The sequence below is a fragment of the Diospyros lotus genome, chromosome 12, assembly GCF_014633365.1.
Source record: "Diospyros lotus cultivar Yz01 chromosome 12, ASM1463336v1, whole genome shotgun sequence".
NCBI classification, from domain to species: domain Eukaryota; kingdom Viridiplantae; phylum Streptophyta; class Magnoliopsida; order Ericales; family Ebenaceae; genus Diospyros; species Diospyros lotus.
The window spans coordinates 6697631-6713326 of record NC_068349.1 but is presented as its reverse complement, the minus strand read 5'-3'; the positions used below and the strand labels follow the sequence as shown (position 1 = coordinate 6713326).

The following is a 15696-nucleotide window of genomic DNA, read 5'->3' as shown; positions in this document are numbered from 1 at the left end:
ATGAAATCATCGGAATACACAGGACATCTTCTCATCTTATCGATAAGTGATGAATTCTATTTCGACATCCACAAGCCTTCATATGTGATAAGGTTACGCCCAGTGATAATTTGTTAATAACTCCATTGGAATCCAAAAAAGAACCAAAGCGTAACCAGTCAAATATAAGACTACCATGATGTCTCAAGTCTAAGGACCAATCTGCACTATTGCAACACAGAAATTTCAATTCGACAATAAACAATTACCATTAGGAATTCTGTAGTGGGTCAGTTCAGTGTACTTATTCTTGTAATAAGCACCCACATATATGCACTAGTGTCCACACACCAATGTCTATGAAACAAGACATTCTCCTAATTGAGCATGCATCATATATGCTAGTCTATCCGAGTTATTAGTGTCCAATCCTAATAACTCTATGACTATGAACATTTAAGATCAAGGCTTATAAGGAATATGTTTCATGATCGTCATCTCTATGCACGACCATATTCCATTAGCCTATTTGATCTATAGACTTTGTCAAGAATGGAAATAATAAAGACAATCATCAATGACAAATAAAACATAATGCCTTACAATAATAATTGATTGAAGATAAAGAGTCACAACGAAAAAAATATGATCAATTACATGTAAATATAATTGGCTTGTGGGGCATAACTCTAACACCTAGTAGGAGGTGCCTTACTGAATGCAATTGGGAGGAATGAGAATAATCAAATGTTCCCTATAAGTTGGGCTATTGTTGAGGGGGGAAATGAGAACAGTTAGAGATGATTTCTAGAGCACTTGTTGGAGGATATTAATATTGTTGATGAACTTGGCCTAACACTTGTTAGTGATCAACAAAAGGGTTTTCCCAAGGCAATTAAGGATCTTATACCTTATGCTGAGCATAGAAATTGTGCAAGGCATATTTATGCCAACTGGAAAAGGTTACATAAGGGATTAAGTCATTGTTTTGGAGGGCAGTTAATGCAACAAATGAGTCAGGTTTTCTTAGCTGCATGCAAGAGATGGAAGTGTTGGATGCCACTGCACATTCTGATTTCATGAAGTAGAACCCTAAAAATTTTTGCAGGGCATTCATCAACACGTGGCCCAAGTGTGATGTTGTAACCTCTAACTTAGTTGAAACCTTCAATGATTATATATGCAAGGCAAGGTGCTTGCCTATCATAAACATGTTAGAAGGGATTTGAACATCTTTAATGGTAAGAATGTATGATAAAAGAGAGATGATGAATAAGTGTTCAGATGAAATTTGTCCACGGATCAGAAAAATGTTGGAGAAGGCACAGTTGGGGACAAGGTATTGCAATGTGAGGCCCGCTGTTGGACAAAAATTCCAAGTTAGCATTGCGGACCAAGGTTATGTGGTCAGCCTACAAGAGCATATATGTTCTTGTAGGCAATGGGACTTAAGTGGCATCCCATGCCCTCATGCTTTGGCCTGTATACACTTTATGAAGCATGATTCAGTTGCCTATATAAATCGGTATTATAGCAAATTAGAATATTTAAAGGCATACAAGTATGCATTGGAGCCATTGAATGAGTTCTCAATGTGGTCAAGGACTGATGCTACTCCTATACTGTTCCCTCCATATAAAAGAATGCCTGGCAGACTAAAAAAGAAACGAAAGAAGGATGTCGTTGAAATTGAAGGACAAGATGTGGGCGGTCCGCATGGCATGCATATGACATGCCAACATTGCTTGCAAACTGGCCACAATAAGAGAGGTTGCCCAAATAAGAACAAGACAGCGGCACCAAGACCTCCCAAGGTATGAATATCTAATTATAAATGTCCATTATGTTATATATATGTAATTTGTTCACACTAATATTACTATCCCATGATAGGCGAAGAGAGACAGACCACGTGCCACAACCAATGCCTCAGCAATAGCCCCATCAACTACCAGATCGCGTGCCTCCGCAAGATCGAGATCAACTGCATCAACAAGTGTTCCAACAACAGCCACAGCATCTACCTTGGCGAGTGCCACAGCGGGAGCCTCAGCCAGTGATATGCAAGTGCCAATGCAAGTGTCTCAACAAATGTCACAACAACAGCTTCAGCGTTAGCCCCAACAATGGCTGAGGCAACTGCATCGAAAAGGCAAGTGGCAAGAGATAGAAGAAAGGTATAACCTTGAACTAGAACAAAATAATTGGATAAAATCTATTTTGTAATTGGTAGCTACACCTGTTTTTTTGCAAATTTAACAAAATTGGTTGACCCTGAAACTTCTATCTGATACTTCTTATTCATCGTGATGTATATATATAGGCAAGTCAAGGCTACAGAGTGATGTTCTCCTCAAAATCCAAAATTTTTTATGCAATGATACAAATGTTAGTTAATTAATTTATTTTTTTATTATAAGCTTTCCCATGTAACAAAATAGACTTATTGTTATTTTACATGTAATTTGTGTGTCTTTTTTGGCAATTCAAATGCCAAGGGAAAAATGAGCAAGATATGTATGTGGACGTACAGCAACATCTGTCGCGACAAGGAATGTATTAAACTCCTAACAGCAAGAAAGTCAATCAACAACTGGATCACAACCCATGCCTTCTCAAGAGAAATCTGATCAAGTTAGCCCACCACCACCAAGCCTATGAGCAAAAGTCATTTGGTACGGTCAAGTAGATGTGATGTAATTTGTAGACGGTATGAAAATTTGTATGTGTCATTTGAGACAGTTGTTTGAGATGTGTGGTAATTTGTAAACAGTATGGAGATTTGTATGTGCTATTTGAGACGGTTATTTGTGGTGTGATGTAATTGGTTACGGTAATTTGGATTGTGTTCTCATTTGGGATGCTTGATTGCTTGTGTCAGTTCTATAATTCTGTACCGAGGGGTAATTTGGATGAGATTGTGTTGTAATTTAAGAGGATTTGGACGGATTGAGTTCGTTTAACCAATTAATGTTGTTTGATTTGTTTGTGTTGGATGGATACTTATCATGGTGTCCCTATGCTATTGTTGTCCAAATATTTTGCAGCAAAAACATAAAAATATATATATATATACATGTAAGAATTTGGAACTACAAGTGTTTGCATATCATATTTGAATGTTTTTTTAAGTTGGATAGATATGTGAGACAATAATTCCATCAAATCACCAATGTCCCATTGCCCTTGTCTTGATTTTTTGACTGGTTGCATAGTTGTTGTTTTGTCTTAAAAGTAGCATGAATCTATGTACAACCCTTGTTTTATACCTGTTTTCTAGCATTCAATATTGCCTCAGCATCCCCTATCTTGGTTTCAAATGCAACATCAGTCTTTTTTTTCATTGCAATAATGGCTTCCATTCTTTCCATCATGTCATATATGACATTAAAAACCTCTCTTTATCGAGAACCTACCTTTAGCTCCTCATCACACCACTTGATAAATCCACAACTTTGATCCTACAATATGTGTACTTTCAACAAATGTCACAAACAAATTAATAAACCGATAATCTTCAAACTTACATAGTTACCTTAGGCAAAGGACAACATAAAAACCTTCTTCCTGGATTCTTTCAAGTATATGAAATTTGACTACGACATTCCAATTTGTGCACCTTGCATACAACCATATTGTCGCTACATCTACTACAACTCCCAAAAGACATGTCAGATTACTCATTCGATGCCATCAAACCAATCACCTTCACAACAATTTAACTCTAATTACATAAAAAAGTGTGCTAGAATTCTCAAATGAAATATTAATTTACCTCTTACAATCTGCACGCGGATGGATCATGCTATTCATGATGAAAAATCATATGCTACATGCTGGGCAACTTCTTGTCAGTTTCCATCAATCTCTTATCCCCCAAGTCACAAGTATTATTCCAGTGGATACACAAAGCAACTAACTTATGTGTTTTTTAAATTCTTTTAGAAAAGAAACAATACAGGACAAGACACTTACACTTCCATCTCTTTCCTCTTCCTAAGCAAATGGCGACCTGAAAACCTCACAGAGTCGTGCTCTCTTCGTCTTCCCAAACAGCCTTCGTCTTCCTCCGAGTTGTGCTATTTGTGCCCCTACGTCGTCGTCACCGTATGAAGCAATATGTTGTCTGGGATTTCAAAACCCTCCATTCTTCCTCTGTCTCGTCCTTTTCATCCCCGACGTCTTTGTCATCCGATCGCTCAGCCTTCAACGTCATCCTCACCTTGCGATTCCTTCTTGACGTCTTCCTCGTTCGATTCCTTAGCTTCAACCTTGTCCTCAGCCTTTGATTCTTCCTCCACCCATTTTCTCCTTTGTCTCGCCTCTTTTTGATCTAAAACTAGGTTTCAATTTCAACAGGTTATGATTTCGATTTCAGGAGGTTCATAAGCTTTTGCATTTTTTTTATTTTTTGGCTCAATCAACAATGAGCCCGCTAAAATATCCACGTGACATGCCACATGATTAAGGGTTGATGGTCGGGCAACCCATTATTTCAATTTAACTAAAATTGCTACTAACTTTACAAATTTGGATTTAATTGCTAAAATTAGAAAGATTAGATAAAATAGCCACAACTCGAAAAGGTTTGGTTTTTTTATGCTAATAGCCCCCTTTTTTTTTTGTTCTATTACTTAATTCCCAAAAAAAGACAACAATAATAAGAATAAAATTTAACAAATGACAATGAATACTTAGAACTTGGGATTAGAAGTTACCGAAATGCAAATTTTCATAATTGTATGATGCCAAAAAAGTCCTAACGATTATACTGTATAAAAAATTAATACATATATATGTAATAAATGAGTAACTCTTACTATACATCTCACATTTATTTTTGCTAGTTCACATTTATTTATTCTCTCAACCTTTTTAATGTTCTTTTTGTTCTGAAATAGGGTTTTGTGATGAAATATGCTAATAAGGTAGATTTTTCTTATATTGTTTAACAAGCCCAACTCGTAATGTTTAAGTGAACTTCAATGTGAAATAATACATATATATATATATTATAGTTTGTAATAAGAAGTTTCACATTAAATAATATATATGTTAAAAATTCATTAAAATGATATTTATAAAAGTTCTGTAAAATCATTTTTCACACATGAACATAAAGCAACATGAAAAAAATGTGCTTTCTGCATGGGACTCTTGCCATTTGCAATTGCAATGGTAATGAGAGGATTTTCTGCAGATTCCCATTATATTATAATAGGGTATGAAAACAATCTCACTAATGCACAAAAGAATATGGTGCAAAACAAAAAGGCATGTGTTTTGTGTTGGGTCATATCAAAATCATGAAAAGAACTGGAGTGAGTTGTGTCTATTTCACTTTGGTGATTCAGATGCAACTCCACCAGCATAGTCTGATTAAAATTTTCTAAGAGTCAATAATCGCTATAATGCTTACTTTTGACCATTACAAGATTAATGGGAATCTTTGAAAATCTTCCATTTCTTCAATGCTGTCCACTCTCCTATCGTAAGTAGACATCCACAAGTTGTTAATTCCTGAATTGACTCCATGAAACTTGTATTTGCCACTCCCAACTTCTGTTCAATCTTCACTGATATCTCTCTCTTGGTGATGTCTAGATTCTGCAGGCAACTCATTAAACACTTTATATTAGAGGAATTTCGTACATTCAAGCTTTTTAGTGACACCATTCCACTTCACAAATTAAAAGGTAACTCATCAGTACACAATTTTAATCCCTAGAGAATTGGACAAAAGTACCAAGGCCCACCCTCCATCTATAAATATGCCAGAGTTCTAGCACAGAAACACTGGAAATAGATTGGCAACTTATCAAATCATTCAATTAGGTACAGTTTCTCAAACTTGATAGATGCTCAAACAATTTGTGAGACATCACTACGAATCTACTGTCTACAAACATTGCTTTCAAAACTCTCTTTCCTTTCAGGTGTATAATGACCTTTTTTTTCTTCCAGCATTTCTTTCTTCATATGTTCACCCCTTATATATAAGTAACGCTTGTTCATAACTTGGAACATCAGAGAGAGAGAGAGAGTACCTTAGCTAGCTTTCACAATGGCAGTTGAGGATGCAATCCATGGCAGCTATGAAGTGAGCTTCACCAAAAAAACTATCGTAAAAGCTGTTGGACCTTTGCCAGAATCTCATATTCTTACCCTCTCAAACCTTGACCTCCTTTCAGGCCGCTTTCCAGTAACATACTTCTATTTCTACCGCAAATCCCTTGTTGATAACTTCACAACCACCACTGAGGCCCTTAAATTCTCCCTAGCGAAAACACTCAATCATTTCTACCCATTTGCTGGTCGAATAGTCCAAAACCCAAGCACCGGTGAGCCAGAAATCATATGTGACAACAACGGTGCTCTTGTCGTAGAAGCCTGTGCAAACATCCCTCTCAACAAACTGGACTTCTATGATCTTAACCAATCTCTTCAAGGGAAACTAGTCTCTATTGAGCAGGAATTTCCGTCGCAAATCCAAATAACATGTTACACTTGTGGAGGAATATCTATAACCTTCACATTTGACCATGCGCTAGGTGATGCTAGTGCCTTCGGTAAGTTTCTAGTTACCTGGTCTGAAATAGCCAGGGGAAAGAACATTTCTTGTGAACCTGATCATGGCAGGTGTCTACGTGCCCGGTTTCCTCCTACTTATGACCCCTGGGTAGACCAAGCTTTCGCCTCTTGCACCATTGAAGACATAATAAATATACCAACAGCAAATATCGTGCTCAAGCGCCTCTATCATATCGATGTTACAAGCATCAATCGGCTGCAAAAACTCGCATGTGTTGATGGTAGCAGAAGAACTAAAATTGAGGCTTTCTCTGCTTATATCTGGAAGGTTATGGTTCGAGCCATTAATGAAAATCAAAAGCACTGTAAGATGGGATGGTTAGTAGATGGAAGAGCCAGGATGAGCAAAAACAAGAACTCCATGTCAAATTACATTGGAAATGTTCTGTCCCTGGCTTTTGGAGAAGCAAGCATGGTCGAACTGAAGCATGGATCTTTATCAGATATCGCCAAGATAGTTCATGAGGCAATTTCAAAGGTAACTAATGAAGCTCATTTCTTGGACTTAATTGATTGGATTGAGTGCCATAGGCCAGGATTAATGCTATCAAAGCTCGTGCTAGGTCGTGCTGGACCTGCTCTTGTAGTTTCGTCAGGACGGAAGTTTCCAGTAACTGAACTAGACTTCTCTTTTGGAAGCCCAGTGCTTGGGACTGTCTGCTCCACCATAGAAAGGATTGGAGTTGGTTATGTAAACCAACGGCAAAGTGCAAGAGGCGATGGCTCTTGGACTGTATCAGCAATCTTATGGCCAGAATTAGCTGCAGCACTGGAGTCGGATAATGATCGCATTTTCCAGCCGATGACTGCGAATCTTCTTCAGATATAACCCTATTCAACAACTGTTACAGAATATGAAGGGTATAGTAATATAAGTGTAAGGCACTGTGATGAAATTACTTCAGTAAGATAGGGACCACCCCATGATGTTATCATTATAAATAAAATATTTGTTTTACCGTAAGATGTTGGTTCTGAGCATAGGTTCTTCTAGCCACAGGAAGAAGATAGAATTATCTTGTATGTGTGGGTGTGGGTGTAGGTGTATATTAGAGACCAAACAACATGCCTTTTCAGTGTAAAATAAGACAAGATTAACTTTGATATGCTAATAGCGTAAAACATCTTTTATACACGAGGGGGACTAAAATGTGGCACCAAATCTATAATCATGTTCTCCATGTTACTAGATATAAAATCATACTTCTATGTCATTGAACATGTGTGGTTGGATTCTCGCATTGTATGGACAATTGAGTTCTACATAAGCAAACTTGGCAGAAAAGAAAAGCATAGAACCAACTGCAGAAAACAAGCTACGTCTCACTAGGTGAAGACTGGGGTATGTGGCAACACTGGAAAATCAACCCAAATATAGTCTAGCTAACATTAGATGATTTCTAGCTATCTTTGCCTTTTCGCTGCCTTTTTGCTGAATCAGCCCAAAATTAAAGGTGTGACAAAGTAGAATACTAACCCAATCCCTATAACCCAACTTTGTTAATTAGGTTTTGTGAATTTTACGTAGCTACTGAGAAATGTATCAGAAATCTCAGAAGGTCCTGTTTCCTCATTTTGTATGAAGATATGAAACCCGCATTGTGCATTCACTGTGATGATAGTTATACCCATGACAACACAACCATGGAAAGTTCATGCAGAATTTTCAGTTGACATATAAAAAGAGTTATTATATAGCAGTTGAACTATCAACAAGAAGAATATTTGAAATGAGTTGGAGGGAAGGCTAAAATATTGCCAGAATAAAAATATAATCTTGGGTACTCAGGGAAGGAGTGGGGATTATTATTGACAAGACTTTAAAGGATGTGGCAGAAAACTAATAGATGCTCCTGCAACAAGAATGGATAGAATGAAAGAATATTTTAGAAAAAAGGTGATTAGCAAGCAAGAATCAACGTAGCCAACCCTACCTAGTAGGATTAAGGACTTGGCATTGAATTGTTGTAATCAATAAGAGCAAGTCTGTTATGGTTTTCACATTTTCATTTTCTTTATTTTTATTATATTTATAATCTAAAACAGTAAAAACTATAAAAGAACCACAAAAATGAAAACTTTAAAAACATTTGTTGTTTACATTTGATTTTCATTGTCACGTGACAAATGATTTTTGAGAGGACATTTTTCTTTTTGGTTTCCTAAAATTGGAGTGTCTTGGACAAGTTCCCCCATGACAATAAAAAATGTGCTTTGCTTTTATGATTCCAGACTCTAATGCCCAATATGGTCATGAATTAGATCTGCTGCTCAACTCATATTTCCCAATTTACTCAGCAGCAAAGGTGATACGGAACAATAATCACATCGAAAAGGTCCTGCATCATTACACACATCTAAGCATGGATGATCGTGGTTAACTTTGATTATATGTTCTTTACCAATGCACTCAAAAGCAACCCAACAATAAAAGTCACAGGCCTTAAGACAATTATATCCCATGCCATGTTTTAAGGATTTCTCACCAATTTTTCTTTAGTCTTCCTCTCCCTCTTTCGCTACAAACTTCCATCATTTCGTCCACTTGCCCTACAAGTGCATCTATCAATTTTCTTATCACGTGTCCAAATCATCTTAATTGTGACTCCTACATCTTATCTTCAATAGGCTCCACTTGAACCTTATTTCTTATGATCTTTTTTCTTATTTTGTCTATTCTTGTACAGTTGCACATCCATCATAACATTCTCATTTTAGTTATACTCATGTGTTGCAGATGGATTTCATCCTTGGAACTTTAGCCTTCTCTGCCATTAGCTGGTCCATTTCTTCAACTCAAAATCCTTTGCCCCCAGAAACTAAAGTCTCTTTGTTCCCATGTTTTAGATCCCTTCTTCCCAACCTTTAATCATTGGAAAAACTTATAGCATATGAACCCTGAAAGATGTTTGTCCAGGCTATAGCAAACACCCACCTGCAGCTGGGGTCCCTAAGCCATATGGCTTCAAATTTAAAAGGTCTACTTGATGGACCTTTTTTTCCATTCAAGTTCAACACCATGGGACTATGATTATAGATGTCATATAACCTGGCCCCGCTGGGGCAGTCCCAACTCAATTCGGGTGGGGTTAACATCCATTGACCGGGTATAGGGTGGGGATTGGGGATTCCATGATTAAATTTAATCAGGGATGGGGCAGGGATGGTGTTTAATTATCCCACTGGCCTGCCCTGCCCCAATAGCCCTGATATGTACTTGCGTTGCAGTGAACAGCAAGCTTTACATTTGCAGCCTACACTGCAGTAAGCTAGCTTGCTGCTTGCATTTTTTTTTCTTGTTATCTTGGGCGCACTGGAATCGGTTTTCTTTAGATGGAATTATAACCTCTCTATTGCGCACACACTCACAGATTGATCGAAATTAAAGAACAATTGTATATGAAGTAAAACAGAATTAAAAGATTGACAGAAACATAAATCAAACCACAAGAAGAACACAGATATTATCCTGGTTCAGATTGCCCCTTAGGACAACCCTACATCCAGCCTTAGAACCCTCCGAGAGCAGGCTTCTTTGATTGAATAGAATGTGATCGGTAAAGCCTCTAGCGCCCACAATTACAAGCTTCCAAGATTACAAAGAGCTATCTCTAATTACACAACCTTTCCTCTTTAGCTTTCTCATGAATATCATGCATTATTAAACGCCAAGCCCTCTGCCCTATTTATAGAAAATAAGGACATTAGCTCCTAGGCAAATACATAACCAGTATGGATATTACCGGTTTACCCCCTAACTTATTTCTAATTACAAGTTGGCCACCGCCTATCTATACCCTCTAAAATAACAATGCACACTCACTGCCAAAGCCAGCATCAACCTTACTCAAGACAACAACTCTAACAAATCTCCACCATTCCTGTGAGTAAGATCCATCCTTCATCCATCAAAGCCTTGACCTGCTCTCCTTTGGTTCCAGCATGATACATACCTAATCATCAACACAAACAAACATTAAGAATTTTCAAACAATGCTGTAATTTGGACAAATGAACTTGTTTGGTAAAAATATCAGCTGCATTGTTTTCTCCAGCAACTTTAATTAGGTTTACTTCCTCCTTCTAAAGGATCTCCCTAATGAAATAATACCCAACATCAATATGTTTGGTTCTTTCACGGTGGGATTGATTCTTAGCCAAGTGGATTGCACTTTGGCTATCACACCTTAACTCAACCTTAACATTTCTTCCTAGGAGTTCACCCACAATCCCTTTTAACCAAAGACCTTCCTTAATTGCTTTCGTAACAACAATGTATTCAGCCTCAATGGTGGAAAGAGCCACCACAGGCTGCAGGTTGGTCTTCCAGTTTATGGTAGAATTCCATAGCTGAAAAACATATCCGGTTGAGGATTTCCTCCTATCTAGGTCTGCTGCATAATCAGCACCTGAAAATCCTATAATGCAAGGTTCTTCTTCTAGCTTTGCTCCACCATAAACCAAAGCCATATCTATTGTTCCTTTCACATATCTCAATGTCCATTTCACAGCATCCCGGTGAGCCCTACCCAGATTGGCCATAAATCTGCTAGATACACTCATAGCATGAGCCAAATCCGGCCTTGTACAGACCATGTTGTACATCAGGCTGCCCACTGCATTTGAGCAAGAAATCTTACTCATTTCTCTCATGTTTGCTTCACTAATTGGGGACTGCTCATGGGAGAGTTTAAAGTGCTGTACAAAGGGGACTGAAACCTCCTTTGCATCCAGCATATTAAACTTCTTAACCAGCTTGCTAAGGTATGCCTTTTGGGATAGGATAAGCTGTCTATGCTGCTTGCTTCTATGAATTTCTATACCTAATATCTTCCTAGCTTCTCCTACTTCTTTCATTTCAAATGCTGATCTTAATTTCAGCTTTAAATTTTGGATTTCTATGGCTGATTGACTAGCAATCAACATATCATCTACATATAGGAGAAGGTATATTGACATCTTACTAAGCATATTGTTATGTTTGGGAGCACTCTTGACAACTCAATCAATGTTTCCTAATGCCAATTCTCCTATTCTCCTCACCCGAAATCAATCCAACCAACAGAAACACAAGACAGAAAACAAGAATAGAATTTAAATGAAAGAAAAACAGAAACAATCAAGGCACAAACCAAACAACAGGCGCAAGATATATCCTGGTTCGGATTGCTTTAAAGCAACCCTACATTCAGCCTTTAAACACCCCAAGAGCAGTCTTCTTATTACCAAGAATGATCAGTACAATAGCTTGAGAAAACCTCCTATTCTCAAGTACAATCAACACTCACTCTCCAAGATTACAAGGCAGTCTTGAACACCAGCCTTTCTCTCTAATTGAATATTCACTCGGTACAATAGAATAGAAAAATGGTAAAATCTATCCCCTTGCCCTCTATTTATAATAGGAGGCGGAACCCCAATGAAGACTTTCAAATATTTACAGTTTACACCCCCAACTTATCACTAATTACAGTTTGGGTTACAACTTCTATTTAATACCTCATTGGCCCTCAAAAAAACACTGCTATAACTGATCATATTTAACCTATACTCTAGACAACATTTTAACACATATGTTTGAAATAAACACAGCTATCATATGCACTCCTTTTAAACCCTTGGACTATCATAAAAGAGTCAAATTTCTTATATCATTGTCTAGGGGATTGCTTCAATCCATAGAGAGACTTCCTAAGCAAACATACTTGCTCTCTTTTCCCTCTAACCTCAAATCCCTTGGGCTGCTCCATAAGAATATTTTCCTCTAACTCTCCATGTAGAAAGGCTGTTGTGACATCCATTTGATCAAGGATTAAATCTAAGTGTGTTGCGATCGCTAACAAGATCTTAATTGAAGTATGTCTTACAACGGGTGAGAATACTTCATTAAAATCTATACCGGGCACTTAAGTAAAGCCCCTAGCCACTAGCCTAGCCTTATACCTAGGCTAATCTTCTTTCCCAACACCTTCCTTAATCTTGAATAACCACTTACAGCCCACCGCCCTCTTCCCCAAGGGTTTATCTATTAAAGTCCAAGTCTCACTTTTTATAAGGGACTTCATCTCGGATTGCATGGCAGCTTGCCATTTCTTTGAGTCTTTAGAGTGCATTGCCTCTTCAAATGTAAGACGCTCCTTACCAGCTTCTTCTATTGCACTTGAAAGTGCATAAGAAACTAAATCCGAATATCCATACCTAACTGGAGGTCTCACAGTTCTTCTTTGCCTATCTCTTGCAACATTATACCTCTCATGGTCTTGCTCACTTTCTATGCTAGATGGCTCTTCACTCTCTCTACTATAATCTGAATCTTGACCTATAGAACTGTCTATTGTATTTTCAGACATTTCTTGTAACATCCCGCATCGAGCGATAGGAAGGATCGAACAACTTACTCTAATAGGCCTACGCGAACTTCCCAGAGGTCACCCATCCTTGAGTTACCCTAGCTCAAGCACGCTTAACCAAAGAGTTTTTTGCTCACGTTCAACTCAAAATGTATCCAGTATGTGTTATTTTCTTCCTTACTTATCCTCTATATATATTACCCTTCTCTCGACTCTTAGGGTATTACATTTCTTCTTTTAGATTTTGGTTCATAAGGCTCTCTAAGACATTTTCTTAAGGTCCTAAATGTTGTTCAACTTCCATTGCTTTAGTATTTCTATTTCCTTCATTTCCCTTAGATTTATCTAAGTTTATGTCTTTTATAGTAGAGTTTTCATCAAATGTCACATCCCTAGATATTATTATCCTAGGAAACCCTGATTCTAGACTCCACAATTTATACCCTTTTACACCAAAAGGATACCCTATAAACAGACATCTTTTAGCCCTTGGTTCAAGCATCCTTGCTTAACATGGATATAAGCCAAGCACCCAAATACTCTTAAGTGGTCCAAACTAGGTTTATGTCCAGTCCACATTTCATATGGGGTCTTAAATCCTACAGCAGCTAAGGGAGAGAAGCTTATAATATAGGCTACTGTATTTACAACTTCTCCCCAAAAAGTTTTGGGTAATTTAGCATGAAAAATCATGCATTTAACCCTCTCTAGCAAGGTCCTATTCATCCTTTCAACAAGCCCATTTTGCTTTTGATTTCCAGGGGCTATTAAATGTCTTAGGATTCCATTTTCTTTACATAGATGAGGGAATTCCTTATTACAAAATTATAAACCATTATCTATCCTAATGATTTTAATTTTGCTTTCTTTCTGGTTTTCTATCATGGTTTTCCAGCCCTTAAAGGCTTCAAAAAGTGAGGTCTTTTGACTTAAGAACATACACCCAAACCATCCTAGAATAGTCATCTATAATCAGGGGCGGAGCCAAGATTTCGGTCCAGTGGGGGCAAAGTTATATACAAAAAATATAATTTTAAAAATAAGATAATAGTGATAATATTAAAATAATTTTTTTTATAATTATTTCTTACAGCTTTTTATACTAGAAATTACAATTGTTCAAGAAAACTACATTGATTATTTGAATCTTTAGACTCGTCATAACCACAAAAGGCTAGTTTTTGTTGTAGAAAAAGTCGAACACAATCAATTAATGCATTTAGATTAATTCAATAATCACACAGTATTTGTTCTAACTGCCTAAAGAAAACTATCTCAATATTTTGCTCTTGATTCATTAAGGTTTCGCAGTTGTTTCGAGTTTAATTGTGTGCATTATTAACATCTCTAACATAAACTTAAAGTCTATCTTTTTTTTTTTAATTATTGGACTCTTTTTTCATGAAATAATCACTATCTCCTTATTCCATATTATTTATTTTAAAACGATAATACTATAAGCAAAATACGGCATCTTTGCTTATATTATATTCCAACCAATTACCAAATTTATTTAACCAAATTGGAATGAATTGTTTTGATTTCGAGACTGGCACAAACCTTTTTACAAGTAGACTCTTCTGATTTGATCTTAAAAATTAATATTGTAATCCATTATTGTAATTTTAGCCCAAGATCCATAGGAAGTTGTGCAACATTAATTTGCTCAATATTTGCTTTGTTAATTTATTCATTTTCTTGAATATAAATTTCCTCCATACTTACTTTCTTTGCTTCACAATTTTTTTCAATACTTAGTTTTATTTGCATCATCATTGTAAAAAAATAAAATTATGAGCAAATTGTAAAAAATACTATAATAGTTACTACTGGCCATTATATGTACTTTCTTTCTTCAATACTTATTTTTTTAATTTCTAGTTATAAAATATAATATATTTTTTATTTTTAATAATAAATCATTGTAAAAATATTTTTTTAAAAAAAAAAAACTCTGGCCCAGTGGGGGCAATGGCCCAGTGGGGCAATTGCCCCCACTGGGCCTCAAGTGGCTCCGCCCCTGTCTATAATTGATAGGAAATATCTAACTCCACCATGAGTTAATATTTGAGCAAGACCTCACAAATCAAAATGTATATAATCTAAAGGTGCTTTAGATGAATGTATGGCAATTTTGGAGAATTTTACCTTAGTTGATTTCCCAAATATACATGACTCACATTTATCCAAATCTGTAAGTTTCCCTTCATCTAAAATCCCTTGCTTAGATAATTCCCTTAGGCCTTGCTCACTAATGTGAGCTATCCTAAAATGCCAAAGCCTTGTCTTATCACAGGCTTTTAACTCAGTAGCTGCAGCTTCTCCACACACTGTGGAGACTTGCAGCACATAGATTCCATTATTCAGGACTACTCTCATGCTTATTAGAGAGCCTCTGGACACCCTTGGGACTCCACCATCTCCTCTATAGGAGTAGCCGCTTGTATCTAATTCCAAGAGAAATTAAATTTCTTCTCAAATTAGGAACATATCTTACAGAATTTAATGTTTTAATAGACCCATCATGCAGTTTGATCTTTATATCTCCTAAGCCTTTAATCCTACATTCATAATTATTTCCTAACAACACCTTACCCCCTTCTATTTCTTTAAAATTCAAGAACCATTGCCTATGGGGTGACATGTGGAAAGAGCACACAGAATCTAATATCCATACATTTTTATCTGTATTTTCAGACACTACAAGTGCATCGGCACTATCGTAGTCATATTCACAAATGGATGAGGAACTTTCAGACTTAGGCCTATCTAGAAA

At 36.8% G+C, this 15696-nt stretch overlaps 3 protein-coding genes across 7 annotated transcripts in view; 2 read left to right on the top strand and 1 right to left on the bottom strand.

Moving 5' to 3' along the window:
• The window catches only part of LOC127786691 (pentatricopeptide repeat-containing protein At4g19440, chloroplastic), a 44647-nt gene that overhangs the window by 19335 nt on the left and 9616 nt on the right, over positions 1 to 15696 (bottom strand). The window contains exon 4 of one of the 5 annotated variants that reach the window (XM_052314273.1): positions 5240 to 5586. The exons of 2 other annotated variants lie outside the window; for them this stretch is intronic. The gene's annotated coding sequence lies outside the window, so the exon portion shown is untranslated. Of the gene's footprint in view, positions 1 to 5239; positions 5587 to 5759; positions 10524 to 15696 lie in introns of those variants that run through there. 2 more of the 5 variants (XM_052314274.1, XM_052314272.1) reach the window with 2 other exon arrangements.
• Positions 663 to 2139, top strand: LOC127786693 (uncharacterized). Its single transcript, XM_052314279.1, has 2 exons — positions 663 to 1793; positions 1873 to 2139. Exons 1-2 carry the CDS (start codon positions 1218 to 1220, stop codon positions 2095 to 2097), a joined length of 801 nt encoding a protein of 266 aa, XP_052170239.1. The 5' UTR covers positions 663 to 1217; the 3' UTR covers positions 2098 to 2139.
• On the top strand, positions 6044 to 7529 carry LOC127786692 (coniferyl alcohol acyltransferase). Its single transcript, XM_052314278.1, has one exon. It carries the CDS (start codon positions 6044 to 6046, stop codon positions 7397 to 7399), a length of 1356 nt encoding a protein of 451 aa, XP_052170238.1. The 3' UTR covers positions 7400 to 7529.